This window comes from Sinocyclocheilus anshuiensis, unplaced genomic scaffold (assembly GCF_001515605.1).
Source record: "Sinocyclocheilus anshuiensis isolate Anshui unplaced genomic scaffold, SAMN03320099.WGS_v1.1 scaffold3011, whole genome shotgun sequence".
Taxonomy (NCBI): Eukaryota; Metazoa; Chordata; class Actinopteri; order Cypriniformes; family Cyprinidae; genus Sinocyclocheilus; species Sinocyclocheilus anshuiensis.
Window position 1 is genome coordinate 171,280 of NW_015549563.1, and position 17,285 is coordinate 188,564.

The 17,285-nt window shown below is 34.2% G+C and overlaps 1 protein-coding gene across 2 annotated transcripts in view; it reads right to left on the bottom strand.

The window, feature by feature from the left end:
- LOC107657211 (tissue-type plasminogen activator-like) overlaps window positions 1-16,006 on the bottom strand; it is a 26,391-nt gene extending 10,385 nt beyond the window's left edge. The window contains exons 1-11 of one of the 2 annotated variants that reach the window (XM_016445235.1): window positions 15,856-16,006; window positions 8,941-9,027; window positions 8,805-8,847; window positions 7,232-7,366; window positions 6,474-6,584; window positions 3,917-4,091; window positions 3,618-3,709; window positions 3,366-3,540; window positions 2,603-2,688; window positions 932-994; window positions 600-807 (exon numbers count right to left, since the gene is read on the bottom strand). In XM_016445235.1, the coding sequence (XP_016300721.1) occupies window positions 600-807; window positions 932-994; window positions 2,603-2,688; window positions 3,366-3,540; window positions 3,618-3,709; window positions 3,917-4,091; window positions 6,474-6,584; window positions 7,232-7,366; window positions 8,805-8,847; window positions 8,941-9,006 (1,154 nt within the window). In that variant the 5' untranslated portion in view covers window positions 9,007-9,027; window positions 15,856-16,006. Of the gene's footprint in view, window positions 1-599; window positions 808-931; window positions 995-2,602; window positions 2,689-3,365; window positions 3,541-3,617; window positions 3,710-3,916; window positions 4,092-6,473; window positions 6,585-7,231; window positions 7,367-8,804; window positions 8,848-8,940; window positions 9,028-13,379; window positions 13,438-15,855 lie in introns of those variants that run through there. The other variant, XM_016445236.1, reaches the window with a different exon arrangement.
- Window positions 16,007-17,285: the final 1,279 nt, after the last annotated feature.

Here is a 17,285-nt window from a genome sequence, read left to right on the forward strand (position 1 = left end):
AACTCACTTACACTATTAAGCGGCTGTGTTATGAACATGCAAAACTGTATCGCACGCGTGCTACAGTGGTAAATTTATTCATCGCACAGACCAGTTTTTTCGTAGCACGTGCGACATATATGTCGCACTGTACAGCCCTGTAAGGGATCACATACTTGTTCCTGCAATGGTAGCTGAGCTCTTTAAGCGTTGTAGAGTCTTTCAAACTGCAGTGCAGGAAGCTGCGGGTCTGCAGAACAAATTTGCATATCATTTTGTACAAGCTTTGTGTTTTTGTGTGCAATAGTTTGGGCTGTTCACAACCACTGACAGTGGGCTGAACACAGCTCGCAGATTGATGACTGAACACGCGCATTACTATTGATGGACGCTTGTTTTTAAAGAATCACTCCATCATTGGGTCCATCTAGCAGTGCCTTGACAGAGGCTACACACACACACACGCGCACACGCACGCACTCACGCACACGCACGCACGCACTCACACACACGCACGCACGCACCCACACACACACACGCACTCACACACACACACGCACTCACGCACTCACACACACACACACACACACACACACACTCACACACGCGCACACACACACCTCTCTTGAAAGCAGTGAGCGGCGGAGAGGATCCAGCAGGAGTCGATGAGGACGCCGCCGCACAGAAAGTTGTATGATTTGGCGCGTGGCAGATAGACGGTGATGGCGGCCTGCCACGGCTGCTCTCGGATATCACTGACCTGACCTCCACGAATCCTGAACATGGGCAGAGAGTTTGAAGGAGCTTCAGTGCGCTGCCCGCAGGAGCCTGAGTGCGAGAGATAATGAGGAAAAACTCATAGAGACCAGAATCACAGAATCACACAGACTCTTTTCATGCCACTCGTATTCTTTATGAAATGTGAAAGTCTCGGTGTCTTTCACCGTCTCACCTTGATTGTTGGTGGTTATAGGGGCTCGTGGTCCGAGTGTGGTGATTGATGGAGTTTTCCTCGCTGTGGAAGAAGACAAATATGGTTTAAAAAAGCACCCACACAGTTTTAGAAAAATAAATGTGTCAGGGCCGATTGAAATGAATAACAGCGCATTTTAACCAAAACATGAGGCACATATTGAGTCCACATTACATTCACACAGGTATTTTAGGAACCCAATTCAATCAAATAATACTACTAATAATAATAAATTAGTTAAAGCATGATAACAATAATAATTATTTTTATTTTAATTATCTGTTTATTACATTTTGTGTTATTCAATCATTTTTATTAAATAGTCAAAACAATAATAATAATAATAAATTAGTTAAAGCATGATAACAATAATAATTATTTTTATTTTAATTATCTGTTTATTACATTTTGTGTTATTCAATCATTTTTATTAAATAGTCAAAACAATAATAATAATAATAAATTAGTTAAAGCATGATAACAATAATAATTATTTTAATTTTAATTATCTGTTTATTACATTTTGTGTTATTTATTCAATCATTTTTATTAAATAGTCAAAACAATAATAATAATAATAAATTAGTTAAAGCATGATAACAATAATTATTTTATTTGTATTATCTGTTTATTTAATTGTATGTTATTTAATCACTAATTTATAATAATTAGACAAAACAATTATCATCATATAATAATTATTTATTATTATTATTATTATTAACTAATTATAAAACTAAGACAAATATATTACTGTTGTAAATTACAATTGTACTTTAAAATAAAAAATATTTGATTACAATAATTTTATTTACATTATAGTTGCAATATTAATGTTTATGTCTTAAATTCTTCACTTTCAAACGTTCAAATTCTCAAGCTTTAAACATATCAAACAAGGTTATTATCGTTAACTAAAACCATTAAAAAAAAACATTTTCATTACTTGAAATAAAATAAAATATTTAAAATGTTTTATTTCAGCTAGTTGACAATAAAAAAATGTGAATCTCTCTGACACCAAAATAAAAACTAAAACTATAGATATATATAAAAAAATAGAACTGATGAAAACACACAACAAAATTGCTAAAACTTTAAAATTAAAATACTAAATAAAACAGAATAAAAAAATAGAATCTCTCTGATACCAAAATAAAAAATAAAACTATAGATATATTTTTAAAAAACGAATAGAACTGATGAAAACACACAACAAAATTACTAAAACTTTAAAATTAAAATACTAAATAAAACAGAATTAAAAAAATTGGAATCTCTCTGATACCAAAATAAAAACTAAAACTATAGATATATAAAATAAAAAAAACTAATAGAACTGATGAAAACACACAACAAAATTACTAAAACTTTAAAATTAAAATTCTAAATAAAACAGAATTAAAAAAAAAAATAGAATCTCTCTGATACCAAAATAACACTAATTTTAAATCCTCAAGCTTTTATTTTGGTGGAATACGTCCGTAAAGCTGTAAACTTGTCTCCTCAAAAGTAGTGGAAATTATACAAATGAGAACCCTTGTGTGGGGAAATCTTACATTACTCTAAGACTGAACAGTGAAGTGCATCAGTTAGTCATGTGCTCGTAGATCAGTGACTAATAATGTCACGGCAGCAGTGCAGACTTACGGCACTTAGGGACGTCACAGAGCTCCCAGGTCAACTGAGACCCTTTATAGACGTGACACCAGGGGCCGAGGTCACCATCCGGGTTCCTGTGAGGGAAAACAGCCAGAGAGTTAGAGATGAAGTGTGGAGACCTGATTTCTGATGCACACTGAGGATGAGACTTTACAGTGTTTTTACCACACTTAGAATTTTAAAAGCTACTTCTGGGCATAACTGGCTAGGAAGTGCATAGTGAATGGTTCTAAATGACTAATGTACCATGATATTTACGACACTCCAAAGTAGAAGACTAAAGAATTCCACAGAATTAGCATGTTACATATTCAAAAAAAAAAGCATTTAATACTGTTTTGTTAGTGAACACACAGCCTTTCACAACAGCAAGACGATAAAATGCACCAGTATTCAATTGTTCAGTCGAAATTTTAAAACAAAAACAAACATTGGCGACAAATATTTTCATTGTCGAACGGTCACTTTCGTGTCCGAAAGCATGAAAGGTTAGTTAGAAAGAATGCAAACAAACAGGATGAATTTTTGTGTAATAATATTTCAATTATACGTAAGCTCTATTTACACAAATGTACATTTTTTAAAGTTGCTCCAAGTTTTGTGCCATTTAAAAATTAATTTATAATTTAAATCCTTAAAAGCAGCTGAAAAAAGGAATGCCTTAAAAATCTCTCTCTCTCTCTCTCTCTCTCTCTCTATATATATATATATATGTGTGTGTGTGTGTGTGTGTGTGTGTGATTCATTGTACCTGCAGAAGTTGTGGCTGCCGATGCCCATCTCTCTGGCGTCGGACCTCCATGCGTTGTAGATCTTACGAGACACTGCGGGTGAATCCCACGAAAGACACTTCAAACCGTTGCGTGAGACGGCTTTTGTCCCTCTGTAGGTCTGACCTGATCCCCGTGTGCACTCTAGATAGGGGTCTGAAACGACACAGCTTTAATTAGTACACACTAAATGGATATGGATATCTATGTCTGTGTGTGTTGAGAGTTTGTACCGATTATGCAGGTCGGTAAAAAGCAGAACTCCCATGAGATCTGAGCCTTTTTATAAACGTAACACCATGGTTTAGTGTCTCCATCTGGATTCCTGGGAATAAAACACAACCCAAACATGATTATTATTAATATACTCACCAACAACACAATACAGCTCAATGCATGAAAGCAAAAAGCGTTTTTTTGGTTTAAAAGCATGGTGAAATCAATTTGCAAATCACATGGAAGAGCAATATGACATCAGTGTTTAATCTCATGCCTTAAAGAACAAAGCCTGGAGGAGGAAGTGCATGCGCACCTGCAGTAGTTGTGATTTCCCAGTCCCAGTGTGTTTGCCTCTAGTCTCCTGGCAGTGAATTTCTTCCCTCGGAGTGAGCTGGAATTCCAGTTAATACACTCCAGTCCTGACATGCTCATGCTCCGGGTGCCACGGTAACCCGACCCCTGACCCCTGGAACATCGCTCAGCTGTATCTGAGAGAAAAACAAGAAAACATACCATCAAAATGGGCCTTATTAATGTTCATGTTATCAATTATTGCATGCTTTTGTTGAACAACACATGTATAAGGCCAAAAGGGAATCTCATTGAGGGTGATAGCAACTATAATACTAAAAAGAGTATGTTACACCAATTATACTAATTATACTATATAATTTTACTAGCAACTAATAATACTAAAATATGTTACACAAGTTATACTAATTTTACTAGCAACTAATAATATTAAAATAAGTTACACTAGTTATACTTATTTTACTAGCAACAAATAATACTAAAATAAGTTACACTAGTTATACTAATTTTACTAGCAACAAATAATACTTATTTTACTAATTTTACTAGCAAGAAATAATACTAAAATAAGTTACACTAGTTATACTAATTTTACTAGCAAGAAATAATACTAAAATAAGTTACACTAGTTATACTAATTTTACTAGCAAGAAATAATACTAAAATAAGTTACACTAGTTATACTAATTTTACTAGCAAGAAATAATACTAAAATAAGTTACACTAGTTATACTAATTTTACTAGCAAGAAATAATACTAAAATAAGTTACACTAGTTATACTAATTTTACTAGCAAGAAATAATACTAAAATAAGTTACACTAGTTATACTAATTTTACTAGCAAGAAATAATACTAAAATAAGTTACACTAGTTATACTAATTTTACTAGCAAGAAATAATACTAAAATAAGTTACACTAGTTATACTAATTTTACTAGCAAGAAATAATACTAAAATAAGTTACACTAGTTATACTAATTTTACTAGCAAGAAATAATACTAAAATAAGTTACACTAGTTATACTAATTTTACTAGCAAGAAATAATACTAAAATAAGTTACACTAGTTATACTAATTTTACTAGCAAGAAATAATACTAAAATAAGTTACACTAGTTATACTAATTTTACTAGCAAGAAATAATACTAAAATAAGTTACACTAGTTATACTAATTTTACTAGCAAGAAATAATACTAAAATAAGTTACACTAGTTATACTAATTTTACTAGCAAGAAATAATACTAAAATAAGTTACACTAGTTATACTAATTTTACTAGCAAGAAATAATACTAAAATAAGTTACACTAGTTATACTAATTTTACTAGCAACAAATAATACTAAAATAAGTTACACTAGTTATACTAATTTTACTAGCAACAAATAATACTAAAATAAGTTACACTAGTTATACTAATTTTACTAGCAACAAATAATACTAAAATAAGTTGCACTAGTTATACTAATAAATAAGTTAAACTAGTTATACTAATTTTACTAGCAACAAATAATACTAAAATAAGTTACACTAGTTATACTAATTTTACTAGCAACAAATAATACTTATTTTACTACCAACAAATAATACTAAAATAGGTTACACAAGTTATACTTATTTTACTAGCAACTAATAATACTAAAATAAGTTTCACTAGTTATACTAATTTTACTAGCAACAAATAATAATAAAATAAGTTACACTAGTTATACTAATTTTACTAGCAACTAATAATCCTAAAATGCATAAGTTACACTAGTTGTACTAATTTTACTAACAAATAATAAAAATAGTAAGTTATACTAGTTATACTATACTAGCAATTGATACTAAAAATAGCAAGCTACACTAGTTACACTAATTTTACTAGCAACTAATAATTCAAAAAATAGTAAGTCACACTAGTTATACCAATTTTACTAGCAACTAATAAAACTAAAAATAGTAAGTTATATTGGTTATACTAATTTTAATAGCAACTAATACTACTAAAACAGTTAATAACTAGCAACTAATACTACAAACATAGTAAATAATACTAGTTACGCAAATTTTACTAGGAACTAATGATACTAAAAATAGTACGTTTTATTACTTACGCTAATTTTACTAGCAATTAATGATACTAAAATACTAGTTATACTAGTCACACTACATTTATTAGCAACTAATGATACTAAAAAAAGTAAGTTATACTAACTACACTAGCAACTAATAATACTAAAAATGATAAGTTATATTAGTTACACAAAATTTATTAGCAATTAATGATACTAAAAAGGTTATACTAGATATACTAATTATACTAGCAACTAATAATACAACAAAATAGTAAGTTATACTAGTTATACTACTTATACTAGCAAATAATAATACTAAAAAACAGTAAGCTATACTAATATACTAAAATATAGTAAGTTATACTAATTTTTCTAGCAACTAATAATACAAAGCAAAAACAAAATTAAATATAAGTAAAATTAGTATAACAAAAAAAAACTCTAAACAGTGATAAACAGCTGTATTTGCTGCAAGGTCAAATGCTGATGGCTTACTGATTTCACACTGTGTTCCTGTAAACCCGGGCGGACACAGGCAGATGAAGTCATTGGAGTAAACGGCTTCTTTACACGTCCCTCCATTATAACACTTAGACACGAAACATTCTGAAAAACAGAATAATAAACACCTGTGTGTCCATTGTGGACTATTTCTGAGTTCAATAAATTACATTTATTTTATTGCTTCGAAATGCTATTCTAAGTGTGCTACGAACATTTGTGGTCTTTCCAAAATATTCGTAATTAATTGGGTGTAAAGTGGTTTTGTATAATGATTACATCATTTTATATTTAGAAATATAACAACTTTTACAACATTAGGATCAATAAACTGTGGTCAAGTCGTAGCACGGATCATACTGTGCCATAACTGAAAATCACACGTGTTTTTAATTCCAGTGATTTTTTCCGTGACCGCAGGATGAGAATATAGTTTAGATCTGCTTGAGCGAGTGACTCATGGGGAGAGGATGCTCTGGGTGACTCTACACTCAAATTTCAATGATTTTAATTCAGATAGATGGTGCTGCACGTTTTTCATCCAGCGGACACACACGCACACACAAACACACACACTCTCTCACTCTCACACACACACAAAAGAAATACATAAATATATATATATATATATATATACATTTTACAATTTATACACACTTATTATTTTATAAATCAAATAATAAATGTTTCTTTTTCTTTACAAAGGTTAGTCTATTATAAAAAGCTGTATGGTAGAGTGTGTGACCACTCACTGGTCACTGGTATCTCATGACAGCGTACTCTTCCTCGTACGGCGCAGCGGCAGAATTCAACTTTCTGACCCTTCCATCGCAGCCACGTCGCCCCAGTGTCTCTGACCGCAGCCGAATTAGCGTCCACACAAGCGTCTGACACACACAGACACAAAATGACACAGAAATTAAGACATTATGGCTGTGGTCAGTGATAGATGCAAATTAAATGACTCAAGCCTTCTCCTCCACATCAGACTGAGGAAAGACAGAGAGGACAGAAACAAACCAAGGACAAAATGAAAGACAGCATTCTGAGCAGAAGACAGTCTTGATGTGTTTGTCCTGAATGCTGAAGTTCTGCTTGTGAATGTGTGACATGTATGTTTTTCCTGTGTACATAGCGCCACCCTAATGGACAATAACATACTGAGGATATGATTGGTATAACATACTAACACATTACATTACTACAGTACATTACTATTACGGTTACCATCTTGAAAACAAAAACATTAAATTTTTAATCCATTTAAAAAATGACTTCTGGCAGTCATACGAGTCAAATGATACGTAAAATTGATATATGATGATTTAATCAATTTAATCAAGAGCCATAAATGAATGAATCTAAATTAAGATGACAGTATCAAACAGTATAAAAACACATCTTAATTTACACATAACCGATTTAAAACATTGTGGGATTCGAATCGATTCTGAATCTGTTCATTTACATAAACAGTTCGAACAAACCGAATCACTATAATGAATTGGACTTTTCATTGACACTTATAAATTGATTCACTAGAATGAATCTGACTCAGTCGCACTCGTTGGCAAAGGTAGCTAGTTATTAGAGAAGCCATAATAGCATATTACACAATAACACAGCTGTCTTTAATTTACTGTCACGCTACTGAAACGTTAGGTTAGTAGAGTTACAGTCAAAACAAACTATTGATATTTCAAAGATTAATTTAGACACCAAGCCACTGACAAACATGACATGATACTGAATGCTTCAGCCAGCCTTGATTTTCAGGAAACCTCTCGTAAGCAATATAAAAGTACTTTCCAATGACTATTTGAAGTAAAAAATCAATCGTTTTCCGTCAAGCTGAACTGTAGCACTGATCGCGCTCTAATTACGTATGCAACTTGTACAAATACAACAATTTGATTGGCTGATGAACCTGACAATCAATTATATTCTAATCATTCTGAATCATTCGTACTGTCAAGGAAAGCTCGAAGGGGCGGGGCTTAGACTACGAATCGCTTGAGACAAATTCTGATTGGACAAAGTTTTCTCTCAATATTAATTTTCGCCACGCTCCGGCATGTTGACAGAATCAGAAATAAGCAAATAAGCAATAAGTTAAAAATAAGCAAATAAGATAAATAAAATGGAAATTTATTTATTTATGTGTTACACCAGCAAAAGTGTTTTGCTGGCCATGTGAGTTTGCCACTGTTGTATTCCATGCATAAAGGAAATTAGCAATAATGCATAGACAACATACTGCAGAAATAACATGCAGTACATGCAACATAGCCAGAGATGAAGTTGAGAGGTCAGAATAAAACTCACCTCTATATGTGCGCGTGCCTCTCTTCTGTCTGATATTCAGCACCTGTCAGAGATGCAGAATGTTGTTCAATCCAGATATCATCCATTTACTGTACATCTATCTCTCTCTCTCACACACACACACACACACACTTACTGTGGGATCTGCAGCACAGCACAGAGCAGTTAGAAGCTGCAGCATCAGGTTTAGCAATAAATTCATGTTGACCTGAAGGTTTCTCTCCTGCAAAACAAACAGAAAGGTTTGTTACAATTTCACGGGAAAATGTTATTGCTCATATGTTGCTCTTTTATATCTTAATGAAAAGAAAATGAAATAAAAAATAATACAAATATATAGAAATATTTTTAAAAATAGCCTATTCAAGATGACAAAACCAACAGAAGTAGTAAATCTTTAACTAAAACTTAAAATGGAAAAATAAAAACTATAAGGTGATTCTAACATAACACTGGTTCATATTTTAAAACAGCACAAAAAATGTGCCATGGCATCAGCAGAAATGCAATAACAATCTGTTTCCACTTTGAAACCAAGTTTTTTGGTAATGTGTTGGCCTTTTTTAGTCTAAATAAAGAAAGGGTTTAATGGCTTTATGATCTGTTTTTCTTTTGTCTGACATTGTGAGCGTCCCATGTGAAACAGAGACTTTAACAATGACCACAAAACATAGAAAAGAGTTTCTGCTTCTGAAAATAAATTACTCATGCACTACCACATCACACACACACACATATGTTGGTATTGGTGGTTTACGGGGACTCTACATAGGCGTAATGGTTTTTATACTGTACAAACTGTATTTTCTATCGCCCTACACCTAAACCTACCCCTCACAGAAAACTACTGCCAATTTTTTTATTTCATAAAACACCATTTAGTATGTTTTTTAAGCCTTTTGGTTTATCGGGACACAGGAAGTGTTTACATTGTAGTACCCATGTCATTATACACATTTGTGTCCTCATAAACCATATATACCCGAACACACACACAATATGGTTACAGCTTCTTTGAGCCACTGTGTGTGTGCGCGCGCGCGCGCGTGTGTGTGTGTGTGTGTGTGAGAGTGTGAGTGTGTGTGTGTGTGTGTGTGTGTGTGTGTGATGAAGACGGTTCATGGGTCTCTTCCTGTTGGCTGCAGTGCCTTGTAAACACAGATGATGATATTTGTGAGTGACATGAGAAAACAAGGGAGTGTTTCTGATATGTTAAAGTAATATATGTTTGGATATAAAAACACATGTAAATGAAATCCATGCAACTAATGTAACAAAAAAACTCATTGATAAAATTATTTTCTTATTCAACATTTCAATGGCAAAATCTCAAAACACAAGAACAGAACAATATTCACTGTGTCTATTAGATTACAACCTAACCAGTTTATCCAGCACTCACCGGTTATACATTTTTAACAATTATTAGCCTATTCAGTCAGCACTGGCAGATTAAGGTGGGAAAACCCCTGTCACAACTGCTTCTCCTAAACACCATTGTGAATCGAAATCTTTCTCAGATGTTTCTCCAGAGAAAAATTCCCCAGTAATCTCACATGCATCTCCTCTAGGGTTTCATTTCTCATCAAATTCTTCCAAGATCACTGTATGTCAGTGGCTGAGTCACTTGTATCTGTTTATTTATCAGAATAAACACATCTGCCACTAAGTTGGTGTTAAATGCAAACACAAAAACACATGCACATAAAGTCAGCACTCATGCAGTATAATGCAGCGGTTAGTTGCATGTTCATTAAGGGCGTGAGACGTTACAGTGACCATGGTGTGCAGGAAACATATGGACCCAGCTGACATGAGAGAGAGAAAACACATTCACACACACACACACACACACACACACACACACACTCAACAGAAACAACACAAGTGGATCTGTCTGACCTGATGCAAGCTGAGCGTCTGCAGAATGACACTGCTGTAAAACCTCACCCGCTTTTCTTTCTCTTTCCCCCTCTCAACTCCCTTTCCTTCCGTTCTCCTCTCTTGGTATCCTTATTATTTGACCTCATTCACAATGTGCAGCAGCTCTCATGAGTCAGTATGAACTCTCTCTTTATGAGTCACATACATATAAAACCACAGACTGGCAACGACCTCAAACTTAAGAGTATTTTGTCTACAACCTTCTTCAGCCTCAAACTGGAGTATTTTTTAGTCTTAAACTTCCTCAACCTCAAACTTAATTGTATTTTAGTCTTTAAACTTCTTCAACCTCAACCTTAAGGGCATTTTAGTCTTCAGACTTCAACCTCAAACTTGAGTTTTTTTGTCTATAAAATTCAGAGTATTTTTGACTGCAAACTTCTTCAACTTCAAACTTGACTATTTTTAGTCTTCAGATTTATTCAACCTCAAACTTGAGTAGTTTTTGTCTATAAACTTTTTCAACCTCAAACTTCAGTATTTTTAGGCTTCAAACTTCTCCTTCAAACTTGAATATTTTGTCTTCAAGCTTCTTCGATCTCAAGCTTAAGAGTATTTTTAGTCTTAAAACATCTTGAACTTCAAACTTAACATTATTTCGGTCTTCAAACTTCTTTGACCTCAATCATAAGAGTATTTTTGACTTCAAACTTCTTCAAACTCAAACCTGAGTATTCTTGTCTTCAAAGTTCTTTAATCTCAAACTTATGAGTATTTTTAGTCTTCGAACATCTTGAACTTCACACTTAACAGTATTTTTGACTTCAAACTTTTTCAACCTCAAACTGGAGTATTTTTAGTCTTAAACTTCCTCAAACTTAAGAGTATTTTAGTCTTTAAACTTCTTCAACCTCAACCTTAAGAGCATTTTAGTCTTCAGACTTCAACCTCAAACTTGAGTTTTTTGTCTATAAAATTTAGAGTATTTTTGACTGCAAACTTCTTCAACTTCAAACTTGACTATTTTTAATCTTCAGATTTCTTCAACCTCAAACTTGAGTAGTTTTTAGGCTTCAAACGTGAGTATTTTGTCTTCAAGCTTCTTCGATCTCAAGCTTAAGAGTATTTTTAGTCTTAAAACATCTTGAACTTCAAACTCAACATTATTTCGGTCTTCAAACTTCTTTGACCTCAATCATAAGAGTATTTTTTACTTCAAACTTCTTCAAACTCAAACCTGAGTATTTTTGTCTTCAAAGTTCTTTGAATTTTTAGTCTTCGAACATCTTGAACTTCACACTTAACAGTATTTTTTACTTCAAACGTTTTCAACCTCAAACTGGAGTATTTTTAGGCTTTAAACTTCACCTTCAGACAAAATATTTCTGTCTTCAAGCTCCTTCGATCTTAAGCTTAAGAGTATTTTTAGTCTTCAAACATCTAGAACTTCACTAACAGTACTTTTGACTTCAAACTTCTTCAAACTCAAACCTGAGTGTTTTTGTCTATAAACTTAAGCCTCAAACTTAAGTCTTCAAAGTTCTTCAACCTTAAACGTATTTTATTTTTGTAAAAGTATTTTCTCTTCAAACTTAAACCTCAAATTTGAGAATTTTTGACTGCAAAATTCTTCAACCTCAAACATGAGTATTTTTGTCTTCAAACATCTCGAGCTCAAACTTGAGTATTTCTGATTTCAATCTTCCTCAACCTCACGCTTAAGACTATTTTTTCAGCTTACAGTCAAAAACATCCTTAAAACAAGACATATTCATCTGAGAGTTAACACGGCAAGATATATAAAGAATTCAGTACATGGGTCAAAGACGAAAAAGGGTTTAAACATAAAAACTATACTGCTTTAAATTGTTGTTGTTTTTCCAAAAAAAAAAAGAAAAAAGTTTTCTGTTTAATGTAATTGTATTTTTGTTTTTTGTTTTTCTGAGCAAAAAATAAATATCATACATTTTCCCTTGATTTACAGAAGACACCCACTAAAATGTCATTCCGTGTAACAATCTTGTCAGGCATATTTACAACAAAAATGTATTTATTACATATTAAATAACTAATTACTTTTACCCCAAATACTAATTAGTTGTCATTTTACATTTTTTTAAATTTGCCACTATCCTAGGTTTTGCCCATTTGTCAGTAAGAATTTTTTACTCATTTAAAACCCAATAAAATTTAATATGCTCACTTATTCTTTTATACATCTTAATATGTACAGGTCAGAATAAGCATGTTGTTTGAATTTTTACATAACTATACGTGTTACACTGAATGACAATGGAACATTATTTCAACCCAATTTTGACATTTTATTCTTCAAAAACGTATTTGAAACCTTAAATGCAGACACTTTACTCACGTTTAATGTGCTTTCTATGGACATAAAATAACTTTTGTAAATTTCTTTTGATGTGGACATCTTAACGTCTTTGACCCACATGCAACTTGAATATAAGCAAATGCATAACCATTTGTCTTGAATTCACAGCATTTTAAGCATAAAAATCACTAAAACATAGTGAGAACAGCTGGCACAAATCTTTAAATGTTTCAGTTTCAGCTCTCAAATCTTGTTTTAAGGATGTTTTAACTGGAAAACAACAAGTTGTTTCACTGTTGCAAAGGGAAAACATGCAGCATTTGATATCCACATGTCTTGAGAAATCTGATCCTTACTTTCGGCCCCAAAGGAAAAACACAGCACCATTGTCCAGCAGACAGAAACACGTGGGAGGGAAGAATAGAGGAATAGATTACTGCAAACGTGATGAGTGAGTCGAAAAGCTTGTAAAGGAGTGAAGCTGAGTCACCGCACACAGAGAGAACGAGAGACACACACACACAGCGTTCTCATTACGAGTCTGTCTATCTGTCCTGCATCTGTCCATCTGTAAGCGCACGATAAACACGAGGGCCGAACGAGCGCAGGATAAGAGAAGCTGCATGCAATTTGAAGCAAAAACAACTAGTAACATGTTAACGTCAGCACGAGCAGACCTGGTGAGTTATGAGCAGCCTAAAAGGAATCTGACTTAAACCAACAAAGAGCCACCAACACAGCGGTGTGTCTGTAAAGCACAGATCTTATGCATTAGAGCGTGCTGTAAATGTGCTGACTGTGAGCCGACTGCAAACATACATCATAACCCTGATCTTAATAAAAGCCAGAGGCGGTTTGTACTCATTCTAGTCTGGTGGGTTAATATTGCAACCGTCTTTAGATTAGGAGCAGTCTTAAAGTGTGTCTGACACACGGTAGCCTATCTCTCATACGAATGACGTTTTTAGACGCGCAGTGCTGGATGTTCACGGTACCAGCATGCGGTTTCGTAGTTCTCCAGATAAGAGTGGATTTACACACAGCAGAGTGTTATTAGAGGAATAACGAATTCCTGAGCGTCAACGTCACACAAGTCTAAAGGAGCCAACATGAATTACAGTCTGAGTACTGTAAGTGCTGGATACACATCTGATGACTGCAGTGTACTAGTGTATCCAGATCACAAGCACAGATCCTTTAGGTTGACCAAAACTCTACAAATGCATTTTATACACATACTGTGAAAATACAAAGTGCTCGTTGTGGTTAAACTTAAATTAAAGGGATAGTTCACCCAAAAATGAAAATTTGATGTTTAACATTCGGGAGTGGTGACTTTCCACGTAGTCCCAACTTCTGAGCCTGCTCGCCTCTTCACTTTTGCTCTTCGGCTGGATATCAACACACCCATTAACGTAAACTACGCCAGAGCGCGTACACACCTCACGCACCGGATGCCGTGCGCGCGCTCAAAGAAGTTGGACATAGTGTTGTATTAGAGGTCAAAAATTATATAAATACTGTTCGGTTTCTGGCACAAACCGATCGTTTCGTGTCTTAGGACATCAATGTGTCGTCACGAGCCGCAGGGGTTAATTTGTCTGTGCATGTTTTTTTTACTCTCATAGATTTTGTTACCATTGCCATGCATTATACGACTGACAGACTGCAACGGCTGGACTTAAAAATCATAATTTGTGTTCTACTGAAGAAACAAAGTCACCTACATCTTGAATGCCCTGGGGGTAAGCAGATAAACATAAAATTTTCATTTTTGCGTGAACTATCCCTTTAACAGGTTTTATTCAAACCAAACCAGATCAACCTGAATATATACAGTTGCACCATCATAAGTCACTTTCACAAGTTTAAATCAAGTACAAATAGATTATAAAGGCAACAACTGCACATTTACAAATGTTACAATGTATCAAAATTTAAAAACCTTTTTACCTTCACAATCACATTCTTTAATACTAGATATATAATATAAACATAGATTTTACTTACATGATAGTTATATATTACATAACATGTCGATATTTATACTATTAAATGACTGAATCAACCTGACTACATTACAATTTACAAATATAAAATAAGTCATTTTAAGAATCAGGTATAAATAGCTGCTTAAGGAAACAACTGCACATGTACAAGTTTACAGTGCATTATATATATTTCACACGCTATACAAGTTTGTAGTATATGCAAGTAAAATAAATGCATAACTCTTTGACAGTGTCTCAAATCCCAGTTTGTATTCTATTATACCTGTACCTATGGAAGGTTTTAAATGCTCAGTTTTGCTCTATATTATGCACTGTAAAAATGATAGGTAACCAAAAATCTGATCGTCATATATCAAGTCATATATATAATGTAATATGACTGAATCAACCTGAGTACACGAGTTTACATTTTAAGATATAATGAATCAATTTTAAGAGCCTTATCAAGTATAAATAATAACCTAAATGGAGACAATTGAGCATGTTCGTTTTTACACAATATTAACTATAAGTCATTTTCATACACTATGCAATTTTGTAGAATATATAAGTGAAATAAATGCATACTCGGTGGTGTCTCAAATCCCAGTTCGCTGCGTACTACGACAGTATTTTTGGGCATCATCGGTGAGTTGCCGCATGTGTTCCTGCATCAGGTGTTTTCCGACTCGGTTACCAACGCGCTTATGATGCCCCAAAAATGCTGCTGTCTAGGAAGGCAGCTCTGTGTGTTTTGAAGCACTGCGCTGTTCTGAACTCAAACGCATAAAACGGAACTTGTTTAAGCATGAAATTAAGCGTGCGTTCGCGTCTCACTCACCTCCCGAAACAAGTGCGCCGTACTCCGCTTCCTCTTCAGCGCGCGTGAATGCGTCTTAATCCGAACTAAAGCGTCTCTCCGGATCTCCTCCGTGTCTCTGTGTCTGAGCTCGTGAATCTCAGGATATTTATTGCGGAGGTGATGATGCTGATGCGGGGCGGGGAGAGGGACAGGAATGTCCGATAAATGCGTGAGATCAGTGAGTGTCAGTGATGCAGTACTCAACCTAAGTATGTGGGCACATGAAAATATGTACGCAAGCATTGCATTAGATTAGACAACATCAAGAGTCAGTTATTGTAAAGACAGCAAAAGCTATGAAGCCCGTTTCGGAAAAAAATAGGCCTGACAAGATAATCGCGATTTTTTTTTTAATCTCACAATTCTGAGTTTTTCGCAATTCTGAGAAAAAAAATCTGAATTGTGAGATATAAACTCGCAATTGCGATTTGAAAAAACAAGAGAAACAGAATTGTGAGAAAGAAAATTTGCAAGTAGCCTATTTTTTATTTAGCCTATTTACCGGTATTTTTTATTCCGTGGTGGAAAAATGAATCGCGATATTAATACGAAATAGACAGAATAGTGAGATGTAAATTCGGAATCTGAATTCTGAGTTTCTCCCAATTATGTGGAAAAAAAGCCAAAATTACGAGATATAAACTGGCTATTCTGGCTTTTTTTCCTCAGAATTGAACTGTGAGATAAAAAGTCGCAAATACTTTATTACTTTATTAGGCTACTTTATATTTTTTATTCCGTGGCGGAAATGGGCTTCTGTAAAAAGCACATCACGAGCAAAATACTTGACATGAAGTGATTTCAGATTTAGGTGTTTACAGCAAAAAGTTTTGTGACATTACATCTGTCACAAATCCTGTCCATGAACTTCCGTCCGCTTGCCACCAGAGGTCGCCCTCCCATTATATTGACTCTCACACCACACAGACTGTTACACATCACCCTGGACTACATTTCCCATGCTCCATTGCACTAATCACAAGCTCACCTGAAACCAATCACACACAGCTGCTACTAATAACGCACACTATATAAATCAGTCTCACACCACCATTCAACGCCAAGTATTGTTTATCATTTATGCTGTTATGCGTAGCTACTTTACGGAGCCAGTTCCCGGTCATAGGTTGAGTTTCTAGTTCTGAGTCAAAGTCTAGTTTAATACTGTTTATTGCCTTAGTCATTCGTGTCTTGATCCTAGCCTGTATATCTCGTTTCTGTATGATCTCTGCCTGCCCTGAAGTATATCGCCTGTCTTGGATTACCCCTCTCGTCTCGCCCTGTTCGGATACTGTTTATTCCTCGCCTGGACCATCACCTGTGTTTCGGATTACTCTTCAGTCTTGCCCTCTATATAACTGTTTGCAATTATCCGACTCTTGCCTGTGTTGACCATGTCTTTAAATAAA